This window comes from Gymnoscopelus microlampas (assembly GCF_963454915.1).
Source record: "Gymnoscopelus microlampas genome assembly, chromosome: 15".
NCBI lineage: Eukaryota > Metazoa > Chordata > Actinopteri > Myctophiformes > Myctophidae > Gymnoscopelus > Gymnoscopelus microlampas.
The window spans coordinates 37,956,518-37,984,436 of NC_139952.1; the positions used below are offsets into that span (position 1 = coordinate 37,956,518).

The 27,919-nt window shown below is 43.4% G+C and overlaps 1 protein-coding gene across 1 annotated transcript; it reads left to right on the plus strand.

Annotated features, from left to right (window-relative positions):
- Positions 1-1,035: 1,035 nt before the first annotated feature.
- On the plus strand, positions 1,036-27,919 carry LOC311061209 (protein shisa-7-like; the record flags this gene model as incomplete). Its single annotated transcript, XM_084079763.1, has 10 exons — positions 1,036-1,442; positions 2,022-2,264; positions 2,573-2,689; positions 3,921-4,081; positions 5,630-5,698; positions 12,021-12,208; positions 12,716-12,848; positions 22,095-22,518; positions 26,362-26,518; positions 27,596-27,919. 10 exons carry the CDS (start codon positions 1,036-1,038, stop codon positions 27,917-27,919), a joined length of 2,223 nt encoding a protein of 740 aa, XP_083935889.1.

Consider the following 27,919-nt stretch of genomic DNA (forward strand, 5'->3'; position numbering starts at 1 on the left):
GCCACGCAAAGAGCTAAGGATTTAATTTGAGTCCAAAGAAAAAAGAATTCCATTATCAATTTCTTTTTCACATTTGTTTTTTACGCAGGACAACAGAAGTGCCAGCCTAAAAAGAAAATCCATCCAGCATAGAAGTAAAAACTACTGAAACGTAAAAAAAAAAAAGTTTACATATGTACACCGCTAAATGTTTACACTGCACTACATTTTTCAATGAGATTTCCTACATGAATCGTAACTGTGTGCCATGAAGTGGATACGAGTTTAAAAGTCTCACAGAGATTTTCACTTCACCGATTTAAGAGTTTACACTTTTCACACTTTCATTTTGTTTACAGAAAAATTACTGCCTATCTTGAAAATATCCCAAGAATAGTTTATGATTATTATCCAGTTTATCAGTTTATTGAATACTTTGTTGGTTAATTTTTTGAAATAGGAAGTACTGAATATCCGATACCTAGCTGCTATAAAGCAAACCCATATCATTCCATAGTTTATTAAGTTCAAGTTTTGCTGGTCTGGAGAAACCTAGCCACTATACAGGGCAGGCAGTGAACTAAAAGGCCTAAAAACTTTGAAATATATACATCTCAATGTTTACAAAAGCTGCTTAGAGGTGTGGATATATGTAGAGATACTGTAGGTATATGCTTATATATTCACTGTAAGCTATATGTTTACATTAGGATCTAGAGAGTGAATTGCCAAACACGCATAACGTTGCTTGAACAAAAACTCAAATCGACTTGACTCAAAGTGAAAATCTTCATCCCACAGCAGTGTGTGCTGACGTGGGATCAGTTTGCCATTAAAAGACCTTTTGAGGAGAAGAGGTTTTTCTTTTTTTATAATGTCTTCAACCTTCACACATACATAGGCTGAGTTTAACTCCAAAAACTGAGATATAAACCCTGCAGAGCATCTGTGAAGAGCCCGTGGATATCTAATCTCACTACCAGCCACTTTATCTTCTTTTTTTTTTTTGTACGACCAGCTTGAGAACTTTGAGATTTAAAAAACATGAGAGCTGCCATGGCGAGGCGGGAGATGTTTCGCATCTCTTTCCTCCCGTTCTTCCTCCTCCTCGCCGGCCTCGCTGCTTCCACGACGGCGACCGCAACCACGGAGCGCCGCGCTGCCGACGACGGGAAACCCGGAGGAAGCACCTCCTTGTTTCTCCTCACGGGCTACAAGCCGCCGGTGGCCTCTATCCCCCGCCCCCCCACACGGCCGGCGAAAGAAGCCGAGGTGCACGCCGAGAACGGAGACGACGAGCTGCCGGCGGCCAACGGTGGTCCCGCCGTCGCCGCCGAGACGCCTCCGAAGCCCCTCGCCCAGAGGGGGAGCAACGTGTCGGCGGCCGACGCCCTGAAACCTCCGCTGGGGGCCGCAAAGGTGGCGCCGGCGCCGAGGCAGCTGGTGGACACGGACTCGTGCAGGTAGGACGTGTGTCACACTGGTACTGTTTGTTTGATTGATTGATTGAATACTTTATTAACAGTTTGCAAATAGTACTGTGGTACAATTATACGATGGTGCTAAAAGGATAACACAAAAAGCCATGAGGGCTTATTTCCATTGTGGTCCTGTGTATTCAATTCATAGAGTGGTGGACAGTTACAAAATGCTTTTACCTGAGTGCTACTTAAAGGACGACGTCACCCATTTTCAACCTATCTTCATATAATTGGTCCTCACTAATGCTTGTGATAAAGCTGTTTTTCTAATCAGTCTCTCATAGGAGGGCTGTGCATACTTCAGAAACCTGCCTCCCAAAAAAATGCATTTTCGTTAGCAGCGGCTAACCCTGGTCATCAAATAATTGACTTAGGAATGCGAAAGAAACAAAAAAATATCCATGAATTCTAGTCTCCATGGGGTGACTAATCGATAGAAAAAATGTTTTGGGTGAACTATCCCTTTAAGTGGCTAATTTATGTAACAAACACGTTTGTAACAAGTTTTGGGAAACAGCCTGCTGTACATAATGTTTCATATCTCTCATATGTCTCCACCAGGGGTTACTTTGATGTGATGGGGCAGTTCGACAGCCCCTTTAACTGTTCCAAAGACACCTACATCTACTGCTGTGGGACCTGCCACTACCGCTTCTGCTGTGAGCACCCGAGGAGCCGCCTGGACCAGAGCTCCTGCACCAACTACATCAGCCCGGTGTGGGCCAACACCCAGCAGACCGCCACCGTGGCCACGGGCAACAAGCAAGACCCCGACTTTGAAACGCTCCTACAGCAGAGCAGCAGGTGGGTCCATGTTTTTTTATATATATATTATTTCATTAGGAAATTAAATGCAATGGTACAAAGGTACAGGTGCTTACATACATTATATCCCCCTTTTTTATTTTGTATCGTACATTGTCTCTATATAAGAAGGAGAAAAAAAATTAAATAAAAAAGAAGAAGTATGTGTCCTGCTGACTCTCCTGAATAGGTGTTTCCTATTAAGGAGATAGTAGTTTAGCTTACTGTTTTTGTGTGAAGCACATTGCGTTGCCTTGTTGTGGAAAGGTGCTATACAAATAAACTTGTCTGGCCTTGAATATTTGCAGCACGACCTATGTGATCGGAGGGGTGATTTCCTTCACGCTGGTGTTGGCCGTGGGCGTCAGGATCGCCTTCAGCAAGGTCTCCCGTCGACCCAGGAACAGGGACATCAATATGCCCAGGTCAGTTTAACCCAATGTTTATTTATTGTTTAAAAAGAGAAAAAAGAAGCGCTGCAGGGATCAGTCAGTGGCTCTCTCATAGATAGGTGCTCTTTGGTGATGCAGGTAGGAACATATATGAACAAAAAAGGGCTTTCAAAGAAGTACTGCTTAACTCCCTAATGGTTCAGACTGCAGACTTGCAAAGGCACTCCGTCTTTGATGAAAAAATATATAGGATTTATTTTGAGCAAGGCAACACATTATGACCAACGCGTATCGACCTAGAACTAGAAGGTGTTCATGTGGGGCGGCCATAGCTGAATGGTTAGTGAACCCGCCTAGGGAGCCAGAGACCCTGTTTCCTCCAGGTTCGATTCCAGACCGGGTCAGCATATGTGTCGATGAAATGAAATTTGTCCCTGAGCAAGACTCTTAACCCCTAATTGCTCACAGGTTCTCATTGGAAACAAGACCGCAAGGACTTTCATGAACGACCTGTTAAAAGGAATTATCCTTATCCTTATCATCAGGGTCTGTCTCAATCATATATATTTTTTCATCAAAGACGGAGTGCCTTGGAATTCTTTTCTGTGCAAGTCTGCAGTCCACACCATTCGGGAGTTAAGCAGTACTTCTTTGAAAAGCCTTTTTTGTTTTATTTATTGTTGATTTAAAAAAAAAGAACCTATATGTTCCAATAGATCCAATGTAGTTTTTTAGTCACAAGCTCGCAATAATACTTAACCACACACTCATTGAGTGCCAGAATTATTTCTGGCTATGTGGTCCCAGTGCCAGAGATTTTTCAATTTATCTTAGATTTTCAAGTAGTCACAGAATTCTTATCTCCAGTATAATCGATCCCCTGATGGGTGCTAATCACTGAGGGTTGCACTGTGTGGTTTCACAAATGTCAACGAGGTCATGGTGACCTTGTTGACATTAATTGTCTGACGTTGAAAATAGCATGTCTGGGCCAAAAATTCATATTAAAAAAAAAGGAGCCGAGATACTGCCCTTTTCAGTAATAAGTTAAACAAGGAGTGAATGGAGCAGCAAATCTTCAGATAATGATATCTTGGGTTCTGAACATTTTTTTCTTTTCAAAAACACGTCAAACACGTCATTGGCACGTTGCGCCATTGCGGTAAAACACGTGAAACACGCCAATGGCACTCAATGAGTTAACCACTTAAACTTTCACTTGCAAAATGAAAACCTCTCCTCTCCTCTCCTCTCCTCTCCGCAGGGCGTTGGTAGACATACTGCGTCACCAGTCCAGTCCGGTGCAGCCGGGTGGCGTGAGGAACAACTCCACCATCCTCACCACCAGCAGCACCACGGCGCCAGACGGACGCACCTCCAAGAACCTCTACGCCCCCGCCATGCAGAGCAAAGACAACCGCAGCAGTGAGTTACATTAATTCAGCACTCAGTTCAGTTCAAGTTCAAGTCCCTCTTTTGTCCCAAATTGGGAAATTAGACGTAACATAACATAGACATAACATAACATAGACATAACATAACATAGACATAACGGTTTCGGGTTCTCAGAACCTAATTTGGGCCTTGCTCTGGTGGAGGTACTAACTTTCTTTTTTGTTGCTAAAATAGAGCTTGTAGATCAGCTATTTTAACTTTTTTTTAAAAGAGTTTTTTTTTCATGATTATTTTTATGACATACCTCTCCTACCTCTCAACTCCCATCAGGGGTGCTCCTGGTACAAAAAAACAAAACGACAACTTTCAGGTTATAGAAGGTATCTGGGTTACCCTTCATAGTTGAAAAATGCCATTATACTGTACTTTAACCTAGCTCCTGTCCCAGCTGCTCTCTAGGAAGGAGGTAGGGAGGTTAGTTAGTTTGATGTCTGCAACAACAGTTGAGACGGGAACCAATAATTATGTGAATACATTTTATTTTGTCCTACATGACTGTTTTTTTGATTGATTGAATACAAGTTTGTTAACAGTACAGGTAGTACAGTCAAAGGTAATGTTAAAAGGATAATAACACAAAAAGCCCCAGGGGGCTTAATGTTTTCCATTGTAGTCCATTTGTCACTTGGCTTGCGTTGAGAAATCTTATTTTTTTCCCCCCAGAGATGTCTTCTGCTGGTTGTATTGTGTGTTGGTTACTTTTGGACTGTGTATTCCTCTCTTTCTTTCTATCTCTCTGTCTCTATAAACACACATTACACACATACACTCAGCCCAGAGCGTACGCACACACCTTTCTGTCCTTCTCTCTCTCTCTCTCTCTCTCGCTCTCTGTCCCCTTCTGTCTTCTGTCTTTCTTTTTCTCTCCCTCTGTCACTCTGTCCCTCTCTGTCTCTACCCTGTCTTTCTCTACACTAGTGCGAGCAGTGGTTCTCGAGGGGTCCAGGGGATCCCCAGCAAAACAACTAATATGTCAAAAAAACGGTTTTAACCACTTTAACCCCATCGGATATTTGAAAATAGCCGGTCTACCGACACACAAGGTGGCGCTATCACAACACCTTTTGAGCTTAGAGATGTGCTATTTTTTGAGAAATCTTGAAAGAAATGTGAAAAGTTTGGAATATTTTTAAAACATTTTAACAACACAAATCTTGTACAAGGGTTCCTGGCACAAAATCTTCTCAGATGGGGGTCTGCGGCCAAATGTATATTAATTTGGGGGTCCTTGACATTATATAGTCTGAGAGCCATTATTCTACCCTCAGGATTCCTTGAGGGGGGGTTGCAAATGGACTCTTAGAGGTCCTTAGAGAGTATACAAATGGAACCAAACCATTTGGTTCCATTTCTATACTCTCAGAGCTCTGGGGATCCTTGGAATTAATAAAAAGTCTGAGAACCACTACTCTACACAGCGCCCCACATGCACACAGAATCACTCATATAGAGTGTCTCCACTGTGAGAAAAAGCATCAGTGTGTTGCATCAGTGTGTGTTGGCTCTGATCTCTTGCAGTTGGGAACTTGCAACACCCTTTTAAGCAGCAGGGTGCTGGGTCCAGCCCCAAACATTCTGCCACCATCGGTAAGAACTAAAGGAGCTCCCGGAGGCTCACAGCAGCACGCCACCGGGCAGCGCCACGGCACGGCACGCTCAGCTGATGATGATGCAGTCTCACTAACCCGGCTGATTGGCCAACTGGCATTGGTGGAAAGTACATTTTGTCGCTGTCGTGGCGGGAAACCTCTTATCTCCATATTCTAACTTCTTGTTTTTGTTTTACCCTACTTGATCATACTATACAGCGTCACACAAAAGCATCAAAAGTATAGCAGATCTGCTACTTTTGCTATTTTTTAATTTAAATCCGGAAAAGTAACAGTTTTGGACATATGAGGTTTCCACCCGACAGAGGCGATTTACTCAAGTATACTGTAGGCTACTTAAGTACACCTTTTGAGGTACTTTTACTTTACTTGAGTATTTCAAGTTCGCTGATGCTTTATGCTTCGGCTCCACTACATCTAAGAGGCAAATGTACTTTTTCTTTTACTCCACTACATTTATATGACAGCTTTAGGTACTAGTTGCTTTGCAGATTTAGATCATTAATAATTTGTCTAATTATTCATTCAAAAATATGATTGCAAATAGCCAATCTACAAGCTCACAAACACTGGGCTTGTATACTGGCTATCAAATAGCCTACTTATGAAATAGTGCTTAAGTGGTTAACAATCAATAATTATAGTTGCATAATGTGTACCTTTACTTTTGCTACTTTAAGTATGTTTTGACACTAATACTTCTGTGCTTATGTGTGCAGGATTTAACTTGTTGTAAAAAAGAATATGAGTACTTCTTCCACCACTGCCAACTGGCTAGCAAGCTAGCTGGCTGGCTGACTGGCTGACTGGCTGGCTGGCTGCTTGCTTGACGGCCAGCCAGTCCCCTCCTGAACACAGTGTGTGTCTGTCTGTCTTATTGGTGGTGTCTGCTGTATATGAACCAGTTCCAGTCCTGCACTCTTGTTGTAATCAGTGTGTCATTTGCAACACGTTCCGTGTGTGTGGGTTTGCTTGTGTTTTGGTTTTCATGTTGCTTTCCAAAACAACATGCGTTGGCAGCAGTCAGCAACACTCTGAATGAGATTAATGTGAGATATTGATGTGGGCTGTGCTGCAAAGTCATTCATTATGGGTGATATTAAACAGACAGATGCTGAAGAAGCGCTTTCACACGCTGAGTCTCAGCATGGGGCCAAATGGACCCTTACGGGTCTGTAATGCAGTGTACACATTTGGTTCCATTTGTACACTCTCTGGGCCTTATTTTGCGCATCTTATTTCAGGTCAAACACTTAAGCTTTAAGACTCGGCAGCATATTTAACGCCTGGGGGAGTGTTTATATGTTAATTAAGGGTGCTATGCGATATGTGCTATTTTGCCCCTTGACTTAACAAGACTAGCCACATAGCGTTAAGACATGGTCAAGACCACGTCTTAAGCGCAAAAAGAGATGTTTGGTTGTAGGGACACCGGCAGTTTAACTCTGCCATACTCGGACAATTCTCAAGTGATTGTTATAATTCAGTTCTCTATAATCTGTGACGTGTCTATGTTCATTCAGTGTATCAGTCATGGTTTTATTGCCCCTCTATCAAATGCTATGAAGCGAAAAGCAAGTGTCGGGAAGCAGCGCGAGCGCACAGAGCGCATGATGCATGCATATGATAGGCAGCCAGAGCCCTACACTGCAGTTTAACTAAGCCGTACTCGGCCAATTGATTGTTATAATTCAAAGTTCTCTATAGTCTGTGAAGTGTCTATGTTAATTTGGTGTATCAATCATGATTTTATTATCCCTCTACCCTCTATCAAACGCTAAAGGGTAAAAAGGAAGTGTTGGGCGGCGAGCTCGCATTACGCATGCATACCTTATAGACAGCCAAAGCCCTACTCACCCTGTATCAATACATCCAATCTGAAAGACTGGATGTTCCACTCACAATTTAGCTGACATTTCAAAGACTTATTCCTTTGTTAACCCAATGAAATAAAATGCAATAAAGTTTTTTACAGCTGTTTTGCCTGTAGCCTAGAAGTGAAACAAATAGAGTGGGTTCTCGTCCTCTCTCTCTCCAAGTGCAGCGTTTCACTTTCACGTATGCTGGGCAAAAATATCTGATCTACAAGCATTCAACGTGTTATGCAGCAACCGTTTTCTTTTTGCTTGGAGATTAGTTTTTTTTAGGGGGGCAGCAGTTGCACTGAGAAAATTAGTGAAACATACCGTCGTGTCCACTTGTTGCGCTGAGATAGATAGAAAGGGGGAGATGCTTTAATAATAGGCATCTGAGAATGTGAATATTTGGTGGTTTGTCAAGAGATATCACAGATGTGTTTTGGACATGAGACAGTGACATAATTAGACAGAGCCTACAGTGATTATGATGGCCATGCATGCACTTTGGACATCTCTCCTTTCAATGAGATGTTTCTTTCTCTCTTGATCTCACCACTTAACGCACGGAAAATAGCGATGCATCTTGCACTGATCTTAAAGGGAATGGCAGCCAATACTCTGATTGGTTTTATTAAAGTAACCACACCCATGACTAATTCAGGGCCGCTTTAGCGTCTACCGCCTTGGCTCAATGCGCATTTTACCGTCCTCAAAATAGCAAACCAGCACTGACCACGCCTTCAAGTCTTAAGTTACGACGTAAAATAGGGTACACTTATTTAGCCATATAGTTTTAGTCATCACAGCTTAGTTTTTTTAATTTAGTTCTTATTTAGTTTTCCGTCAGTAGTTGACGAACATTCTTCGTCATAGTTTTAGACGACAAAATGAACACCGGAGAAGTAGAAGTCTTCTATCTGCAGTCTTCTATGGCCTGTGTCCCAATCACCGCTCCGTACAGCCTGTCCTGTCTGCTTTCCACTGCTGCCACTGGCCCATGCTTTACAACTATCCAAGTGTGCTTCCTCTTCTTATCTGTGTAACAGTGATTTGCAACATGTGCGCTTAACAGCGGGAGCTGCACATTGCCAGGGCCTTGGCTCGAAGGCTGCGCGTGCGTGTTTGTTTTCTGCTGCTCCGAAGGGGGGAGAAAAAAAATGCTACTGACAAGGTTTTATAACAGAATACATGAGTTTACAAGCTTGCATCTACAGTGATCACAAACAGAAGTGTGGATAGATGTAGACTAGAGGGTTATACTCTGGTTAGAGTATGTACAGTAACTAGGGTTACTTGGAATCCTTTAGGATTTTAACGATGCCGATTCCTTAACGGTTCCCTTTAACGACTCCTATATTTAGAAAAATCTATATCATTTTGGTCTTCATTATACATTTTGTTCAACACAAATTCAACCTTATACATACAATATTGCATACATATTATTGAAGTGGTTCTCAAAATGTGGTCTAAGGGGACCCGCTGGGTCCATTTGGTTATGGTGGTCCTTGAAAAGAAATTATATTGAGAACCACCATTATTGTAATCGTATAGCAGATGTGAAGTCCACCTACCAGTTGTGATGAAACCATTTCCGGAAACAGTTCCAAAATGTGATTATTGTGCCAGTTCAACCTCTTTCAACCTGGTGTCCCTATTTTCACACAAAAAGATTACAAAATAAAACAAAACAAAGAAAATTTGCGCAAATAGCAAATCTACAAGCTCACACCGTGATGCCATGAATTGTGAGCTTGTACATCGCCTATTTTTGCTATATCCTTTTGTTTTTTTTATGATTTCACAATAGGGGGGCCCCCATGCTATAGAATTTGGCTTCAGTGTAGAAGCCATAATGGCAGCTAGAATATTCTATGAGGTGGCTGTGGGGGAATAGGATTCAGCACACTGACCAGTTGCCATGGCAGAGGCCATTATTAGGCTGTTTTCCTGAGCATTCCTACTCTCCTGAGAGTCATATGTACTGTCCACACCTGCGCTTGTGCTCTGTTCCCTGACCGTGTTATGGAAATGCTACGCCGCAGCCATCTTAGCTGTACAAAAAAAAAGACTGGGACATTGTGTCACACAGTGCTAATTAAGCAAAAAATAGCTGATCTACAAGCCCACAACGTGTCACATTGTGACTTGTTGTGGGCTTTTAGATCGGCTATTTTCTGCTATTCCTCATACGACAAAGTATATATAGGGTTTAAGTGGTTAAGTACTGTTCAGTGTCCATGCCGGTTACACAGTAACATCTAAGTTCATTGATTGTACATTAACAGAGATATGTTTGCAGCGTATACCCAGCTAGATATATTCATAGTGCCCCCCCCCACACACACACCACACACTTTATCTTATTTATCCCTCCATCTCTCTCCACCGTCCCCCTCCCTCCCTCCATCCCTCCCTCTCTTGTCGATGCAAATTGTCAACTTACAGCTATAGCGCCACTGCTATAATTTCCCTGCAGTGTGTGTGACATGGTGGCTGTGGTGGCTCCCTGCTCGGCTGTTAAAGAAGACATTATTGGCCTTCATCGCCCATTACTGTCTATGGTCAATGAGCAGTACATGTGCATCCATAATCTGAACTAGATCACAGCTCATAATTAACCCACTGAAATAAAGACCCGACAACAGTCTCTTGTCACAGCTTGAATAACAAACAGTGTCAAATGGTGAATTTAATGGAGGTGCATATAACACTTCTCAGTTAACCTTTTCAATGACTTCTGCTTTTGTATTATTGGAGGATTTATTGTCATCAGAAGTTGAAAGCTTCTCTTTCCTTAAAGTAATGTGTGACTTTCAATTAAACAAAATGATGTAGGCAGGCAGCATAAATGTACGGGAATGTATTTATTTATGTATTTTACAGTTCATAAATATAGTTTCTGACGATGTGTTGTTTCTTTCCAAAATATCTTATAATTAGGACATCCTGCAGCATTCCTTTTTAAGCATTCCTTCCGTATTGACAAACGCTGTAATGACAACGGAGCTGCAAAGGGTGCCGCTAAAACAGACTACTGTTACACAGTATGATTTACATTTTTCTTTTCACTTCTACAGTTATGATGAGTGATGACATGCTTTTACTGCTAATCAGCAGCCTACTTCTGTATAAATCTCGCAATTTAAAACGCACCATGGAAGCTAAAGCCTCATTCATCTTCCGTGGTATGATGGTGTCGCTTGCCTAAAGAGAACACCCTGATCTGCATGTTAGCTTGTAGATCAGTTATTTGTAAGTGACACCCACGTGATGGATGATAAATTCAACTTAAGAAACCAACAGTGGGCATGCGTTTGTGTGTCATTCTAAAGGGTGATTTATGCTTTGTTGCTTGTGAAAATGTTTAGCCGATTTACAAGCGCACAGCGCGTTCTGAGCTTGTAAATGGGCAATTTTCGGTGCACACGATGCACAACCAAGTGTAAATCAGACATAGGATGTCCTTTTGAATGTCACGTGTCTTTTCCGTTTTTGTCAAATGAACCTACATGTTAGGACATTTGCAAATGCCTCTACATGTCAGCGTAAATATGACCCTGTTTTGAGAATGACTATGGTATAATGTATGTAAATGTTGATTTTATACATGTCTATATTTGTAAGAACAAGTCATGTACGTACGTATGTATGTATGTATGTATGTGTATGGCTTCATGGACTGGCTCTGCTTTTCGGCATCAATGTGAATGAACATATATATCTGTGATGTTATAAATGCATTTGTGTATGTACTATGTAATATAAATATATACGGTATATATATTATAATAACATACATATATTTAAATACATGTTTGTTTCTTCAGAAATATAAATGTATATAGATGTGCATTGTCTGCTGTAGTTGGTTGCTATGGAGATAGGTTGTGGAGTGGAGTGTTATGCTTCCTCAATTTTAACCAACCTGTGGATTCTCTCTCTCTCTCTGTGTTCTATCATCCTTCTTTCTTTCTCTCTCTTTCTTTTCTTTGTCCATTATCTCTCTTTCTGTTTTTGCATCTCTCTGGATCACATGTCCATCTCTTACCCCTCCCTCCTGCTCTCTGTCTATCTTGCTCTTATCTTTACCTCTCTCTGTGCCACCCGTCTCTCTCTCTCTCCACCCACTGGGTCCTCTCCTCTCCCACACTATACCTCCACCTCACTCTCTATCACCTCCCCTCTCTCGCTCTCTCTTTACCTCCGTATCCTTACTCCTTGCCCTCCATTGCTCCCTTTCACTCCTCCTTCCAATCCCTGTATCTCCGTCCACCCTGCTCCTTCCTTTACCCCCCTCCCCCCCTTCACTCTCTCTCCCCCCTCTCTCTCTCCCTCCCTCCCTCCCTCTCTCTCCATCCCCCCTGTCTCCCTCTCTCCCCCCCTCTGTCTCTCTCTCTCTCCTCCTGTCTCCCTCTCTCTCTCTCTCTCTCATGGTAGAGCGAGCCCCTCCTCGCATCATGAACAACAGTCAGCTCCCGGCGGCGGTGTCGGCGGCTCTGGGAGGAGGGGGCGGGACCCTGCCCAGCGCCAAACACAACAACGCCATCTTCACCTCCACCTCCTTCTCCTCCTCGCTGTCCCGCCCCGTGCCCCACGGCGCCCACCACAGCCACCTCTATCACCAGGTTAGTGTACTGTAGATCTCAGTGGTGGAAAAAAAAGTACTCAAATGTTTTACTTAAGTAATAGTATCAATACTGCAATGTAGAAGTACTCTGTTACAAGTAAAAGTCAGAATAAAAAATTTACTTGAGTAAAAGTTTGAGTTTTTTGAGTTTCAGTTTGGAATGGATTGGTTTTTCAAGCATGTTTGCTAGTTTATTTTTAAATCTTTTGAAAAAGAAAAAAAAGAGTATTTATTAGTTGTAGTGTTCGTTTTTTTTATTGTAATATGGATTTGTTTAAAAAAAATGCAGATCTACAAGCTCACAACAAGTCGCATCGCAATGCTCTGTGAGCTTGCAGATCTGCTATTGTTGCTATTTTTTCATGTTTTTCACAAAGACTAAAATTAAGGACATTTTAGTTTCTATTTTTATGTCAGTAAACTGAATCATATATTTTTTTGAATTGTAGTTTTGGTTATTTGGTTAGTTTGAGTTGACTGTAAAACCCTGCTCCACCACCACCAGGGGCAGCAGCAGCAGCGTCAGCCCTCGTCGCACTCCTTCTCTCACTCCTTCCACAACCTGGCCCAGCTGCCTCCTTCCTACGAGTCTGCTGTCAAGCCTGACATCAGCCGCTACTGCTCCCTGAAGAGACTGGGTGAGTTTTAATCCACAATCAATTAACATAATGTCATCCATTAATATTCCATACCTTCATCTTCGGGGCATGTCATTATAGGCCAAAAGAAACAACAACAGAAAAACAGGTTATGTCGTTGAGACTTGACTCCTCATTCTTAAGTGAGACAAAGTTACAGACAGACAGGACATTCAGCACAAAGACAAGATAAAAACACATCATAAAATGATCATACATAACAGATAGAATAACAAAACTAGAAGGAATAGCTAAAATAGCCAGTTTACAAGCACACGTGTCGCATCGTGCCGCATTGTGAGCTTGTAGATTGCTATTAAAACATACACGCACACATATACATATATAACTATTTATTTTTTGCCTTTAATGATGTGCACAAAAGAGAAACAGAAACAGACCGCAAAAGAGGAGGTGACAGAGACAGAGGTAAAGATGGTATAAGGGGAAAATTAGGATGACCATGTTTTCAACCCCCCCCCCCCAAACCGGGACCCATGAATGAATGTGCACGTTTGTTCGTGCATGCGTACAGTACGCTTATACATGCACGTTCACACGCACGCTAGGGCTGTCAACTTTCCTCAGAAATTATATTCGAATATTGGTCTTAAAAATGTGCAGATATTCGAATATATTCGAATATTATTATTATTATTATGAAAAAACAATTCAGAAACAATACAAAAAACAATGTATCGAGTGCTCGGATCCAATAAAACATATCTTTTGTTTGTTTTTATAACTTGATACATTGTTTATTGTATTGTCCCTGTCAAATAAACATAAAAAAAAAGTTTCATTTTTTTTATATTCGAATATTAATTTTCATATTCGAATATACCTATTTTCTCCATATTCGAGGAATATTCGATATTCGAATATTAATTCACCAGCCCTAACGCATGCACATGTATACGTGCCATATCGTTGCATACAGGTAACACGTGATTGACACTCATCAGTGTTGAATTCAGACACGCAGTGCATTGTTCATGTTGGTGGTTCGTTAGGTGTGAGCGTGTACAGAACATGTATGTCCGGGCAACCGCTGTAAACTATTATTATTTTAATTGTTGTGAAAATGGCGGACGATTGGGTGGTGAATGTTGAAAACCGAGACATTTGAGTCGTGTTTGTAGAGATATTTGTTGGGACAATCTTGGTCTAGTCACCCTATAGGAAAAATACATGAGGGGAAAATAGATTGAGTATAGGGGGTCGAGAAGAGAAAAACGGAGAGAAAGTAGACAGTAAAAAGGGAGCGGCAGGAAAGGAGAGACAGAGAGGCCTTGACAGAGAATGTGAGTGTAAACGGAGAGAGAGAGAGAGAGAGAGAGATAAATGAAGGGGGGAGGGGCTCTGCGGAGTCAGTCTGTGGGGGCCTGTGACAGAAGAGAGGAAGAACGACCACTCTCTCTCTCTCTCTCTCTCTCTCTCTCTCTCTCCCCCAGATGTTGTCTCTCTTAGGGAAAATATATCAAAACTCATGTAGGTTAATCGAATAATCGAAAGCTGTTTTTTCCCCTTATATTTGAATGAATAAACATGAAAAACTTCTAATAGTTTTTTTTTTTATCGACTTTTATCGATTAGTCAGATTAACCCCTCAATTATACTTCACTAGAGTTTCGGGGGGCTACGCCCCCCTCAACCCCAGCCGCGCACGGGGCCCAGCGTGGCCGTGTGTATATTGGGGGACCCAAATTGGCGGAGTGAAACTGTGGAAAAGTTTTTTTGAAAAAGGGAAAAATGTGAAGAAAAAATATTTGTTATGTTTCAGGGGGTCCACAGGGGGTCCGCGGACCCCCTGATGGTCCACTGACCCCCTGTGGAGTGTTGGGACGCGCGGGGACACCCCTGGAACATTGCGGACCATTTCGGTGTTTTTTTTTTTTTCATGAAGGTGGTTGCTTGTTTCTGGCGCAGGCTGTGCAAACCTGGCAACCCAGCGCATGCTGCCGCACGTTTAAGTGGCGTAGCGTCATGAGGGTCAGTGGGGCCGTGGCTCGGTCAGTGAAGACCCTGTAGTGCGGATGATATGTGGCATAGAGGGGCAGATTGTAAATCCACAGAGGAAACATCCGTGGGCTACCATTGGTTCAGCGATGTGTGCGGTCGCCCTGCGGCCCCTCCTCCTCCACCAATGTGCAGTATTGAGAGCCCTGACGTCACAACAATTGGAGCGATGGGCACTGCACTGTGGTTGGTTAGGGTACACCTAGGGCCCAGGTAGAACCCAGTTAAAGCCTGCATGGGCAAAGCCAGTTAGGACCCGCCTTGGTCCCACATAAACATGGGTAGTTGGGGCCCACCTAAGGGCCAGGTAGAAGCTACTTATAGCCTGCATGGGCATCGCAGTTGGGACTGAAGTGGATGCCGCTGACATTGCTGACATGGGGTCCATATGGTTTAGCCCACCTTGAAACCATATGGGAACTACGCTGGCATGCTGGCTGTAATGCAAACGCTGCATCATACCTGCAGTGTGTAGTTTGATGTTGTGTGTGTAGCAGATATACCTGCAGTGTGTAGATCAATGTCCATAGGAAAGTCAATGCCCAGCAGTGTTTTTTTTCCCCAGCAGAGTTTCTAGTGTGTCTGTGTCTCTGTGGAAGAGGTTGCACATGAACTCTGCAGCCGCACTGAGGCGCTCCAACACAAACACTCTGACATTAAGCTGCTTCACACAACAAACATCAGCACCACGCTGCTGTTTGTCCAAAAGACACAATATGTCCTCTCCCACCGACGTCATGTGTTCATTTATCGACAGCCGTACAGACTCCTTTTGACACATTTTACGTCGTTTATCCAGCTCTCACTGACTCTCCACATCGGGCAGTTATTTTGCTGCGATCAAGTCAACGATGTGAGAGATTAGCTATCACAGACGGACGGACAGGGGGTGAAACATAGTCTTGCGCCATGCCTTTCGGCCTGGCGGAGACAATAAAAAACCGAAAGTAAAGGAAATGGCCATTTCTGCAACAGAAGTAGTCAATAAACTATGCTATGAAAACATGGGCCACATTGGCAAAGAATGTAAGAAAGAGGCAATCATGTAGAAAATAGCCGATCTCCAAGCTTACAAAGCCTCTCAACGTGAGGCGTTTCGAGCTTGTAGATCGGCTATTTTCACAATATTTACTTGTGGAACGGAGTCAAACAGAATGGGGGGGTCCCAGATCAAGTACGTGTATTTGGGGGGGGGGGGGGGGGCGGCGTGAAAGGGTTGATAAACACTGCTGTAATCGGAGCGAAATTATCTGAAATTACTACATGACCATAATGCAGCCTAACAGGCGTTGCACGGGGCGGTCCTGCCATTACGTGAGTTACTGTAGTTGCTGTGGAGCTACATAGTTCTCCAGAAGACACACACAAACATACACCATCTACAATGGACGAACTGAGCAGCAATATAGACATTCACCACACGAACGTGCATTGTTGAGAAAGTGATTGCACAGGCGCTGCAGGCATGACAACCAGGTTAGCGTTAGCGACATGGCAGCTATCACAGCGCCCTGTCCGTCGTGCTGCAACTGCCTGTGATGGCTACAGCAGTAACAGCAAGCTGTCTGCGATGCCATTGTCTGGAGACTGCTCTTAGCGTGACAGGACCAATGAGAGTGAGCGCTGTAGTTGTTGCTAAGATACGGTGGCGTCTCTGCCCCATAGCTTGTAGATCTCTCACACATGATTGGCGTAGGCTGCGTTGCCAGGTCAGACTTTGTGTCTAAGTAATGGTCGGCTTATTTTTGCGCGCCTTTGGGCTCGTTTGCATTGTGCGCACGGCAGCGCTTGTTTAGCGTACGTCAGCGCGACGTGGCAACGGACGTGGCAACGTGAAAGGTGATTGGCTGGTGAAAAGAAACACCCGACGTTACACCAGAAATGGTGCCTGGAGAAAATGGTGACCAAAAAAAAAGTTTGGCAAAAAAGGAAAAAACCCCCGCAGCGGCTGCGTGCTGTTGTGGTGATGAGGTCGTGCGCACGGTAAACGGTACGAAGCTGCCTCCCCTTCCGTTTTGTCCGACATTTGGTGAGTAGAATTAATTATGTTGCGCGGTGGAAAAGGTGTAGTTAGCAGTGAGATGTCCCCTACGCGAGGCGTAAATTCAGCGCGGCCGCCGTGGCGAGTCAGTTGCCGACATGTGGTCTGGCGGTGCGTTGTTTAGTCGATAACAGAGCTGTGGGGTGTGGACACCGAGGGTGCGGAAGTTGGTCGGCATTTATATAGTTAGATTGTGCAATGGTGGCGTACAAAATAGTGAGAATAACTGATAGACAAGCTTACAACGTCAACCCTAGTCTCATCCTTGTCCCTGTTTCTATTACCAGTGTATTCCCCCTTCTCTCTCTTCTTTTTCCCACCTTTTTTGTTTCTCCCTCTTCTCGTGTCCCCCCTCGTTTTTTCTCCCCTCTCACCTTCCACTCTTTTCCTTCCTTCCCTGCTTTCTGTCTGTCTGTCTGTCTGTCTGTCTGTCTGTCTGTCTGTCTGTCTGTCTGTCTGTCTGTCTGTCTCTCTCTCTGTCTCTCTGTCTCTCTGTCTCTCTGTCTCTCTGTTTCTCTATGTCTCTCTTTATTTCTCTCTGTCACGCTATCTCTGTCTCTCTATTTTCTCTCTCTCTCTCTCTCTCTCTCTCTCTCTCTCTCTCTCTCTCTCTCTCTCTCTCTCTGAGGGCAGTGTATGTAGGTGGGGGAGGGGAGTGGGCTCAGATGGAGCATGCAGAGGGCTGGGTGATGGATAGTCTCTACGTGGGAGATCATATGCACGTGCAAGCTTGTGTGTGTGTGTGTGTGTGTGTGTGTGTGTGTGTGTGTGCGAGCGCGCGCTTGTATTTCTATACTTGTGCGGGCCAAATGTCAAGTGTAGAACAATTTGACAAATAGACATTGTGAGGACAGATTTTCCTGGTCCTCACAAGATACAGTAAATGGTTGTTTTGTGGTTTAAAGTTAGGTTTACAATTAGAAAAAGATTCAGGTTGTGGTTAGAATAAGATTTAGAGATTAGGTTTCAGGTTTGGGGTTGGAATTATGCCTTATTTATACTTAGTTACGTGTCAGTGTCGTGCAGAGAAAATAGCAGATTTAGGCTATTTCCTGCGTAGGGTTCGGGTTAAAAATGATACAAACATGTACAAACGGCATTCATACGATGTGTTGTGTTGTCCTCATAAGTATGGTAATACGTGTGTGTGTGTGTGTGTGTGTGTGTGTGTGTGTGTGTGTGTGTGTGTGTGTGTGTGTGTGTGTGTGTGTGTGTGTGTGTGTGTGTGTGTGTGTGTGGTATAATATACACATGGAAGTGGATGCAGTAATGAGGTGAGGGCAAGGGGTAGAGATGCGAGGGCATTTTATTATCTCGATTCAATCAAAGAGGAGCAACACTTCAATGCTTTGATGTCAAGGCCCTGTGTGGAGGACCATCTGGCCAATTAATCCACATTTACAACCAATAACCCACCTAATCTGGCTCATGTAGGTTAATTGAATAATCAAGCGCGTTTGTTTTATTATAATGTTTACATTTCTTACAATTGATTAACTCTGTATCTTCCTTGTGTGCAATGATGCCGTGCGAAAATAGCTGATCTACAAGCTTGTAGATCTGCTATTTTCATTATTTATTCTAATAATCGCTCATTAATCGCAATGAAGGCAAAAGTTTGAAACAATCGTCATATTTGATTTGAAGTCATATTTTACATCACAGAAACAGTAGCCCCTCTTAACCACATTGACCCTAAGAAATACAGTAGCATTCCGTACTTTTGTACTTTTACTCAAGTACATTTTTTAACACAGGTCTTTTACTTGTAACCGAGTACTTCTTCCACTACTGCTAATGTTTTCCAGCTGTTGAATGTTTTCCAGTGCCAGCCTGCAGGGCTATGCATTGAGTCCAGAGGCACCGTGGGCCATTTTCAACAGAATTAGTACATTTTTAATCAAAGTTCAACATCCTAACCTCTTAAAACCCTATATACTCGGCGATACAGCCGATTATACCCTATAATCGGCTGTTTTTGCAGAATGTTCACCGCCCCCAGAATAGGGACGCGTCAAATGGTTAAGCTCCTTTTTAAACGGTATTTGGATGAAAATGATGCATGATTATCCTTATCCCATTGTTTGGAGGGACAGTCGTGCTGTGATTGGTCTAGAATAGATTGCTGTCAAATATACACTGTACCGTTATGGATTTGAATCAGTGTTGCCAAGTCAGCTTGTATTGTTATAAGCATCCTTTGGGCTTGTTTTTCTATACAGTCGCTTATAGATATTGGTAGTTGTGGTTTGTGTTTTTTTGGGCATGTTGCTGAAGTGTAGTTGCTTATTTGGGCTTCCTTCCTAATGTTGTTTAACCCAGTTGTTCTCAAACATTTTCATGTCAAGGAACCCCAAATTAATATGTGTTTGGCGTGTGTGCATGCTCAGGTGGCCTGGTTGCTTATTTGGGCTTGTTTCCATAGACCTGGTTGCTTGTTTCTCTCGCAAAAGCTTGCTTTCAGCGATGGAAGAAGTGCTCAGATTTTTTACCAAAGTAAAGGTAGCAATACCACAATGTAAAAATACTCTGTTACAAGTGAAAGGCCTGTGGTTGAACATTGTACTTGTTGTAATTGTGGAAAGTACAAAAGTATTGGCCTCAAAATATACTTGAATATATACTAAAATGTACGTAACGAAGGTAAAAGGACCTAGTCCATGTCCACCTGGTTGCCATTGTGGACCCCCATTCAATTAAGGGGTAAAACTGGAAGTAAAATTTGCAGGAGGGTGATTTAACTATCACAACAGTTTCTGTGTCAGCATTTTTCCTTTTTTCCTTATTAAAAATGTTTAAAGATTTATAATTAAAATATTTATTCATTTGGGCTGACAGACAGACAGACAGACAGACAGACATTTAGATCAGAAGCAACAAATAACTGGCACAATGGCTGCTACTACACCATGTTTGCAGTCTGATAGAATCAGAAAATGCATTGCAATACTTTTTGCCACCAGAGGAGGGAGACAAATCAGTTAAATCCGGGATATCCTGGATTTCAGCTTTAATAACAGCATGGGAACATGGCTGTCTCCAGCACTGCAATTCTATGATATCCCCAGAATGTTCCTCGACAGTGAAAGCAAATGAAAAATGGTAGCGGAAAAAAACATTCTAATAATCACCATTGGCAAAAACCCAAGGAATTATACGCCTAGGCTCGAAGAGTTAATTTCCTGCAGTCCTATCATTTAGCATACTTTTTTTAATGCTTCAATCACTTAATAGCTTTTAAAAAGGGGGACCTAATGTGTTGTAATTCTGTGGTACTAATCATTGTGTACCATATGCCTCTGCTCTTCAGAGAGCAGAATGTTTCATGTGAGACCTGTCTCTTTTGATGTGGTCTCTCTGCACACACAGTGCCACGGCCGGGCACGGATAAAGGCCTCTTTGTCTGCAATCTTTGGCCAGGGAGAGTGCTGAAGATAATGTAAGCTGCACGGGAGAGAGAGAGTAAACACTACAGAGAGAGAGAGAGAGAGAGAGAGAGAGAGGGAGAGGGAGAGGGAGAGGGAGAGAGGGAGAGAGAGAGGAGACTGAGGGAAGATGGAGAAAGGGAGAGTGAGAGAGTTGGATATCACTGTGACAGTATTGTTTCTGTTTAATATTGTCTTGCAAATTAAGGGAGAGAAAGGAGGAAGAGAGAGAGAGAGAGAGAGAGAGAGAGAGAGAATCCTCTCTTTCTCTCTGAGAAACGTACTCACCATTATACTTTGTTGATCGGGGTTCCCCAGGGGTTTATACTTGGTCCCCTCCTTTTTTCCTTCTACATCTCTTGCCTGAAAATAATAATAGCCAATCTATTTGGGAGCTTGTTGTGTAACGTGGTTAACAGATGGAGAGACACCAGGAGAGACAGAGAGAGAGAGAGAGAGAGGGACAGGGTGAGGAGAGATAGAGAGAGAATTTGCCTCTATCAACTTACTACAGGATACAACACTAATAAAAACACTGGTCAACCTACTACGGTACTAGTCCTTAAAAAGAGAGAATTAGGTCTCCATCCACCTCCCCCACCATACATTACACAACACATAGAGAGAGACACATATATCAGGAGAGAAGAATGGAGGACAGACTGCTTTGATGGGTCTGGCAACATGGTTCATGGAACTTCGATAAAGCTATAACTGAACTGAGAACAAATAAATATCACATAGAGGGAGAAGAATAAAGAAAACCTGAGAGGGAGAGACAGACACACACACACACACACACACACACACACACACACACACACACACACACACACACACACACACACACACACACACACACACACACACACACACACACACACACACACACACACACACACACACACACACACACACACACACACACACACACACACACACACAGACGCACACAGAGAGAGAGAGAGAGAGGGGGGAGAGAGAGTACCAAAACAAGAACAAAGTCAAATGCAGAGTGTTGGTTTTACTGAGGCCAACCTTCCGGGTCCATTTTCACAGTGTCAGAGTTAAATGATCAGTGTGTATTTTAGTGTGCAGAGAGAGTGGGGGAGAGAGCGAGAGAGAGAGAGAGGTGGGGGGGCTGTGGCTAAAGGTCAGTGTTAAATTGGCTCTCGGGGAGCTGGTTTCAGGGGAAATGCCTTTGAAGACCGAAGCATCCACACGGTAACGATTATGAGTGTTAATTTAACTCAGAGATTGGACCCAAATGGACCAGTAATTGGGTCCTATTTGTGTACTCTCTGAGCTAAACAAACACTCAGGATTTCACCGTGCACTGTCCAGAGAACACAGGGCGAGAGAAACATTTCAGTTTTTTCACCGACAATGAATCCCACCAACTGCTCTCTCTCTCTCCCTATCTCTCTGGCGCTCTCTCTCCCCATCACCGGCTCTCTCTCTCTCTCCGTCACTTCATTTTTCTCTGTCACCCTATCTGTCTCTTTTTTCACCTCCTCTCTTATCTTATCATTCTGTGGCACCCTGTCACTCTGACCCCCCCTCTCTCTGTCTCTGGACCTATAACTCACTTATTTCCATCTATCTCTCTCTCAAGCACGCACGCACACGCACTCTGTCTCCGTCTCTCTGTCCCCCCTTTTCTTTTCTGAAAACTGTGATGAATGATGGAACAAAAATAAAATGTTCTCGCTCTCTCCCTCTCTCTCTCTCTCTCCCTCTCCCTCCCTCTCCCTCTCCCAGAGAAAGAGTTGGACGACTACACCGGCTACTACACCTCCTCCAAGCGGCGGGGGGGCAACAACGCCCCGCCGTCCTTCCACTCCTCCCAGCACCACCTGCAGTACGGAGGAGGAGGAGGAGGCGACTACACGCTGGGCGCCAGGGGCACGCTGCCCCTCCACGGCTCGCGGCCCCGCATCCACATCCCCTCCACCCCCAACCCTTACCCGCTGCCCCCGCAGCAGCAGCAGCAGCAGCAGCCGCCCCAGGCGGCGCCGTACGCGTCCGCCGCCTTCGACAGGCCGCCGCGCCGGGTCCGGTCGCAGGACGAGCTGCTGGCCTTCGGGGAGGGGAACACGCTGTCCCGCCTGCAGGCCAAGAACCAGCAGCACCAGTACTACAAAGCCACCATGAGCACCAGCAAGACCGCACAGACGCTACGCAGGTGAGGAGGAGAGGTTCTACACTGTTAGGTTCAAGTGTTCCCAAACTTTTCAGGCCGCGACCACCCCCCCCAAATGTATCATTATTTTAACCCCCTCCCACCCTGACAACATTATGTTTTAGTTTGACTCGGTTCCAAAGATAAATATTGTGAAAATGGCCGATCTACAAGCTTGTGAGCTTGTAGATCGGCCATTTTGATCTGCCATCATCAGTGGAACGAAATTTCGTTCAATTATGTATTTTATGTATTGTTGAATGACAATAAGGCTATCTATCTATCTATCTATCTATCTATCTGCTTCGCGTCGACTAATTTGATTCACTGTAGGACACATTTTAGACGAGAAAAAAGGAAAGTGGGGTGGGAGACGGGCATCCACTGTAGTTTCTTCACATTTTGCACATGAGACACATTTGGAAATTGTGTGAGCCAACAGTCTGTCTCCAGAGACTACAGGGAGAGAGAAAGGAAAGATAAGTGTGTGTGTGAGGCATGGAGAACAGCTGATATGAGGAAAATGAGAAAAGCAGGAGCAGAACAGAACAAGAACAGAATGGAGGAGAGAGGAAATCGTCTCTGTCGGGTGGAAACCTCATATTATGTCCAAAACTGTCGGGATTTTTCAGGATTCAAATTCAAAAATAGCAAAAGCAGCAGATCGTCAAGCTCGTGCCGCATTACGAGCCTGCTACTTTTGATGCTTTTGTGTGATGCTGTAGTATGATCAATTAGAGCGTTGATTTACGGAAAAACACGAAAAGTTAAATTATGGAGATAAGAGGTTTCTGCACGACAGCGACAAAATGAGACGAGGAAAGGAACAGGAGAGGAGATGAAAGGAAAGGAAAGGAGGGGAGAGGAGAGGAGAGGAGAGGAGAGGAGAGGAGAGGAGAGGAGAGGAGAGGAGAGGAGAGGAGAGCTGAGCCATCAGATCACTTTCACCGTTCAATTATTCATCTGAAGTGACTTACCTTCAGCTTCCTCACTAACGCTGACATTTGGTCGCGAGTAACTGAGTACATTTACTCAAGTACTTTAACTTTACTTCTGTTTTTCTTTTTGGATACATTTATTATACTTCTGCGCCACTATATCTCAGATTTTTATTTTATTTTTTACTCCACTACAATTATTTGAAAACTTTAGTTACTAGTTAGTTTAGATTCAGATTATGAATACATAACATAACGACTTAAGGCCTGTTTTATACTACATCTGCAATTTTAAACCACTTCAACCACTTGGAGCCTCAAAGGCAGCACAAGCAGACTGAGGAACAGTTTCCTCCCTTATTTAGCAGACTATAAGACTGCTAAATAATAAGAAAAAGAATTAACATCATCTGTGGTATTACAGCCTTGTAACGTTTTTACGGGGCCAGAGCTCTGCTCTGGACACGTATTGTTATTCGCATTATTCTGTCACTTCTTCTTCTTCTTCTTCTTCTTCTTCTTCTTCTGCCACTTTTCGCAGTTCTGGCTGAACCGCGCTGTCGGTTTTTACGAAACTCGGCCATATGGTAGATGGTCATGAAAAACGATCAAAAAATAATTCTCACAATCTTTCGTCCAAAGGTGGCGCTATAGCACTCAATTGAAAATGCCAACTTTGACCAGGTACAACTCATGCCCTGTTTGACCTACAGCCATGAAACTTGGATACACATATGCGTCTCCTCATGCTGAACAACTTTCACACTCTGACTTTTGACCTCTGACCTTTAGATCTCCCACCATTTTGAATTATATGAAAAACAGTCATTGGCTCCTAACTTCTGCATTTTTTCACTTATGGAAAATCCGTTGGAAATTTTTGTAGAAAGTGGTCCAAAGTTCAAGTACGAAACGTTTCATGCAGATTGCTCAAAAATCCCAGGAGGAGATAGATTTTAACTATTACAGTTTTATGAAAATTATTCATCTGTGCCTAAAACATACATGCAGACTCACATTTCTTTGAAACTTTGCAGAAATGTACAGGGTCATTCCAAATATCACTGAAACCAATCTTACTCCAATTGGCCAAAAGGGGGCGCTATAGCAATTTTTTGAAAAGGCAGACTTTTAACAGGCATAAGTCATGCCTCGTTTGGCCGAAAGTCGTGAAACTTGCTTACACATGTGCCTTGACTCATGAGGAACACACGTATCGATTTGACCATTAAGCTCCGCCCTTAAATTTTCCGCAATTTTGAGCAGTTTGAAAAATACTTGTTTTTGCCAGTTCTGGCTTAACCGTGCATACGCTTTTTACGAAACTCGGCCATATGGTAGATGCTCATGAAAAACTACCAAGAAATAATTCTCACACTCATTCGTCAAAGGGTGGCGCTATAGCACTCAATTGAAAGTGCCAACTTTGAACAGGTACAACTCATGCCCTGTTTGACCTACAACCATGAAACTTCGATACACACATGCGTCTCTTCATGCCCGACAACTTTCGTGGTCTGACTTTTGACCTCTGACCTTTAGATCGACCACCATTTTGAATTATATGAAAAACAGTCATTGGCTCCTAACTTCTGCATTTTTTCACTTATGGAAAATCCGTTGGAAATTTTTGTAGGCAGTGGTCCAAAGTTCATGTGTAAAATGTTTCGTGCAGATTGCTCAAAAATCCCAGGAGGAGATAGATTTTAACTATTACAGTTTTATGAAAATTATTCATCTGTGCCTAAAACATACATGCAGACTCACATTTCTTTGAAACTTGGCAGAAATGTACAGGGTCATTCCAAATATCACTGAAACCAATCTCACTCCAATTGGCCAAAGGGGGGCGCTATAGCAATTTTTTGAAAATGCAAATTTTAAACAGGCAAAAGTCATGCCTCGTTTGGCCGAAAGTCGTGAAACTTGCTTACACTTGTGCCTTGACTCATGAGGAACACATCTATCGCTTTGACCAGTAAGCTCCGGCCTTAGATTGTCCGCAATTTCGAGCAGTTTGAAAAACACTTAAACCCAGGATTTTTCAGCTATTTGCGTGAAACTGTGTCATCTCTGTGATCTCCTTTTTCACAGTTACTTGTCTGTTGGGCCAATGGCGTCTCCCTTAAATGAATGCCTCACAATCTCAAGGTCGCCAGTTCAAGCCTCACTTGATGCAGACTTAATTTAAGTTGAATTGCAAACAACATGACTGTATCAATGAATACATGTGCAAATGGTAAAGATAACCTGAAATGCTTATTTGAGAGTACGTTTTTTCAACGTATGACATACTTCATTCTGAAAATAGCTGATCTACAATCTCACAACTTTTCATGGTTTGTGAGCTTGTAGATCGGCTACTTTCACTAGTTTTGGTTCTGAGGAGATGTACAATTTCTTCATTGGTAAATGGTTTGTGAACGAGTGATCTTAGTGTTAGTGAAACAGGGGCTTGGTTCATGAAAGAAGGCAAGAGTTTATGATCTTCAACAGACAATATCAGCCTGGACAAAGCTATAGCACTATAGGTAGTGTTGCAGCCTATTAGTCTGAAGGTTGAGAGTTCGAATCCTGTTAATGGCAGTAGGTTGAGATGTCCAATCAAACCATTATGTTTCCATCTCTCTCTCTCATCAATCTATTGTTTCCATGTCACTCTCTCTCTCTTCAATCTATTCCGTTTCCATGTCTCTCTCTCTCTCGCTATTCACTGGCCCCGTATTATCGCTGCTTGCAGCTATATTTTAACCTTATTTTACAAATGCCTTTAGGGCTGTTAATAGGCTTAGTTATTTATGTATTGTTTTTATTGTGTATTATGGAGCACCCCAACCTACGTTTTTCACAATGCATGTACTCCTGCATCCTTGTGACGATAAATCTCTTGAATCCTGGTCCCATGCAGGTCCCAAGAGAGGCTGCTGGTGTCCCCTGACCGCCTAGAGGACCGGCTGATGGCCATGGGCCTCCTGGTGGGAGCAGGAGGGGACAGGAGAGTAAACGGAGGAGGAGGAGGAGGAGGTGGTGTTCCCACCATGGGCCGTCTGAGCCACAACCATAAGGTGTGTGTGTTGCTTATGCATGGTACAGGATACCAATGTTAATTTTGACAGAAGTTTGTGTTTTATTTTCAGTCATACATAGCCTTTTGACTGGCATTCCATTTAGTTTTAGTCATATTTTAGTCATCTGAAATGTTTTAGTTTTAGTCTGCTATTTAGTCAACCAAAATGTAATTTGGCGGGCTGTGATGGCGTCGTAATACCTGATCTAATGCCAAAAAGAGCCGATCTGCAAGCCCACTTTTTACTGTACTATCCAATAAAGGCAGAAAACAGCAGGAACACAGGAATCACAACGCGTCTACGACCCATTGTGGGCTTGTAGATCGGCCGTTTTATATTCATTTTTATACAGTGTAATGACAGAGTGATTGTGTGTGTGTTTTGTTTCTGCATAGTGCAGGTTACTGCATAGGAGGGTGTACAGGCGCTTTTTCCAACTGTTTTTGTGATGATGTTCTCTGTACTAAAACTGCTGTTGTGCTGCTTCTGGCGACTATCTAAGAAGAAGCAGAGGAGCGAAGAAGAAGCGGCTTAGCCCGTAGCACTTAACCTAGCCTATGCAGTCTTATGCAACGGTTAAAATGTAATTTAGATGCATGCATGTTATTTAGACAGATGCTCGGTTCATTTGTTCACCTAGCATCCTATAGTTTCAATGTATCATAATAATAATATTATATAATTTTGCAGATTATATTGTTTAGACTGATGCTAGGTTCTTGGTTTACCTATGATCCTAGCTTATTGCAAGAGACACTATACTGTCTCTGCATTTCATCTCTGTTGGGTGGAAACCTCATACTGTATGTCCAAAACTGTTACTTTTCAGGATTGAAAAAAGAAAAATAGCAAAAGTAGCAGATCTACAAGCTCGAAACGTGTCGCTTCGCACAGCGTTTCTTTTTGTGTTTTTTTCACGAAAAAAACACAAAAAGTTATATGGAGATTTCAGTTTTTCCGGGTCTCTGCCCGACAGCAACGATTTGATGTATGCGTTTACCTTGCATGCAATTCGCTCTGGATAAAGAGCGTATGCTAAATGCACTAAATTCTATGTATCTATCTACCTATAAGGCCCAGTCGCAGCAGAACATCTGTGCCACCACTCCCTCGCTGGACCGCCACCACATGATCAAGATGAACTCTCACCCCACCTCGGGCCACGAGCACGAGCAGAGCACCCCGCCCAGAGGCTGGGACCCCCACGGCGGCAGGGGGCACATGGGAGGAGGAGGAGGAGGAGGAGGAGGGGGGCATCCCAACGCCCGGCGGATGGCCTTCGCCACCAAGCGGCAGAACACCATCGAGCAGCTGCACTTCATCCCCGGGGGAGGTGGAGGAGGAGGGGGAGGAGGGCAGGGACTGCGGACTGGGAGCAAGAATGAGGTAACGGTGTGA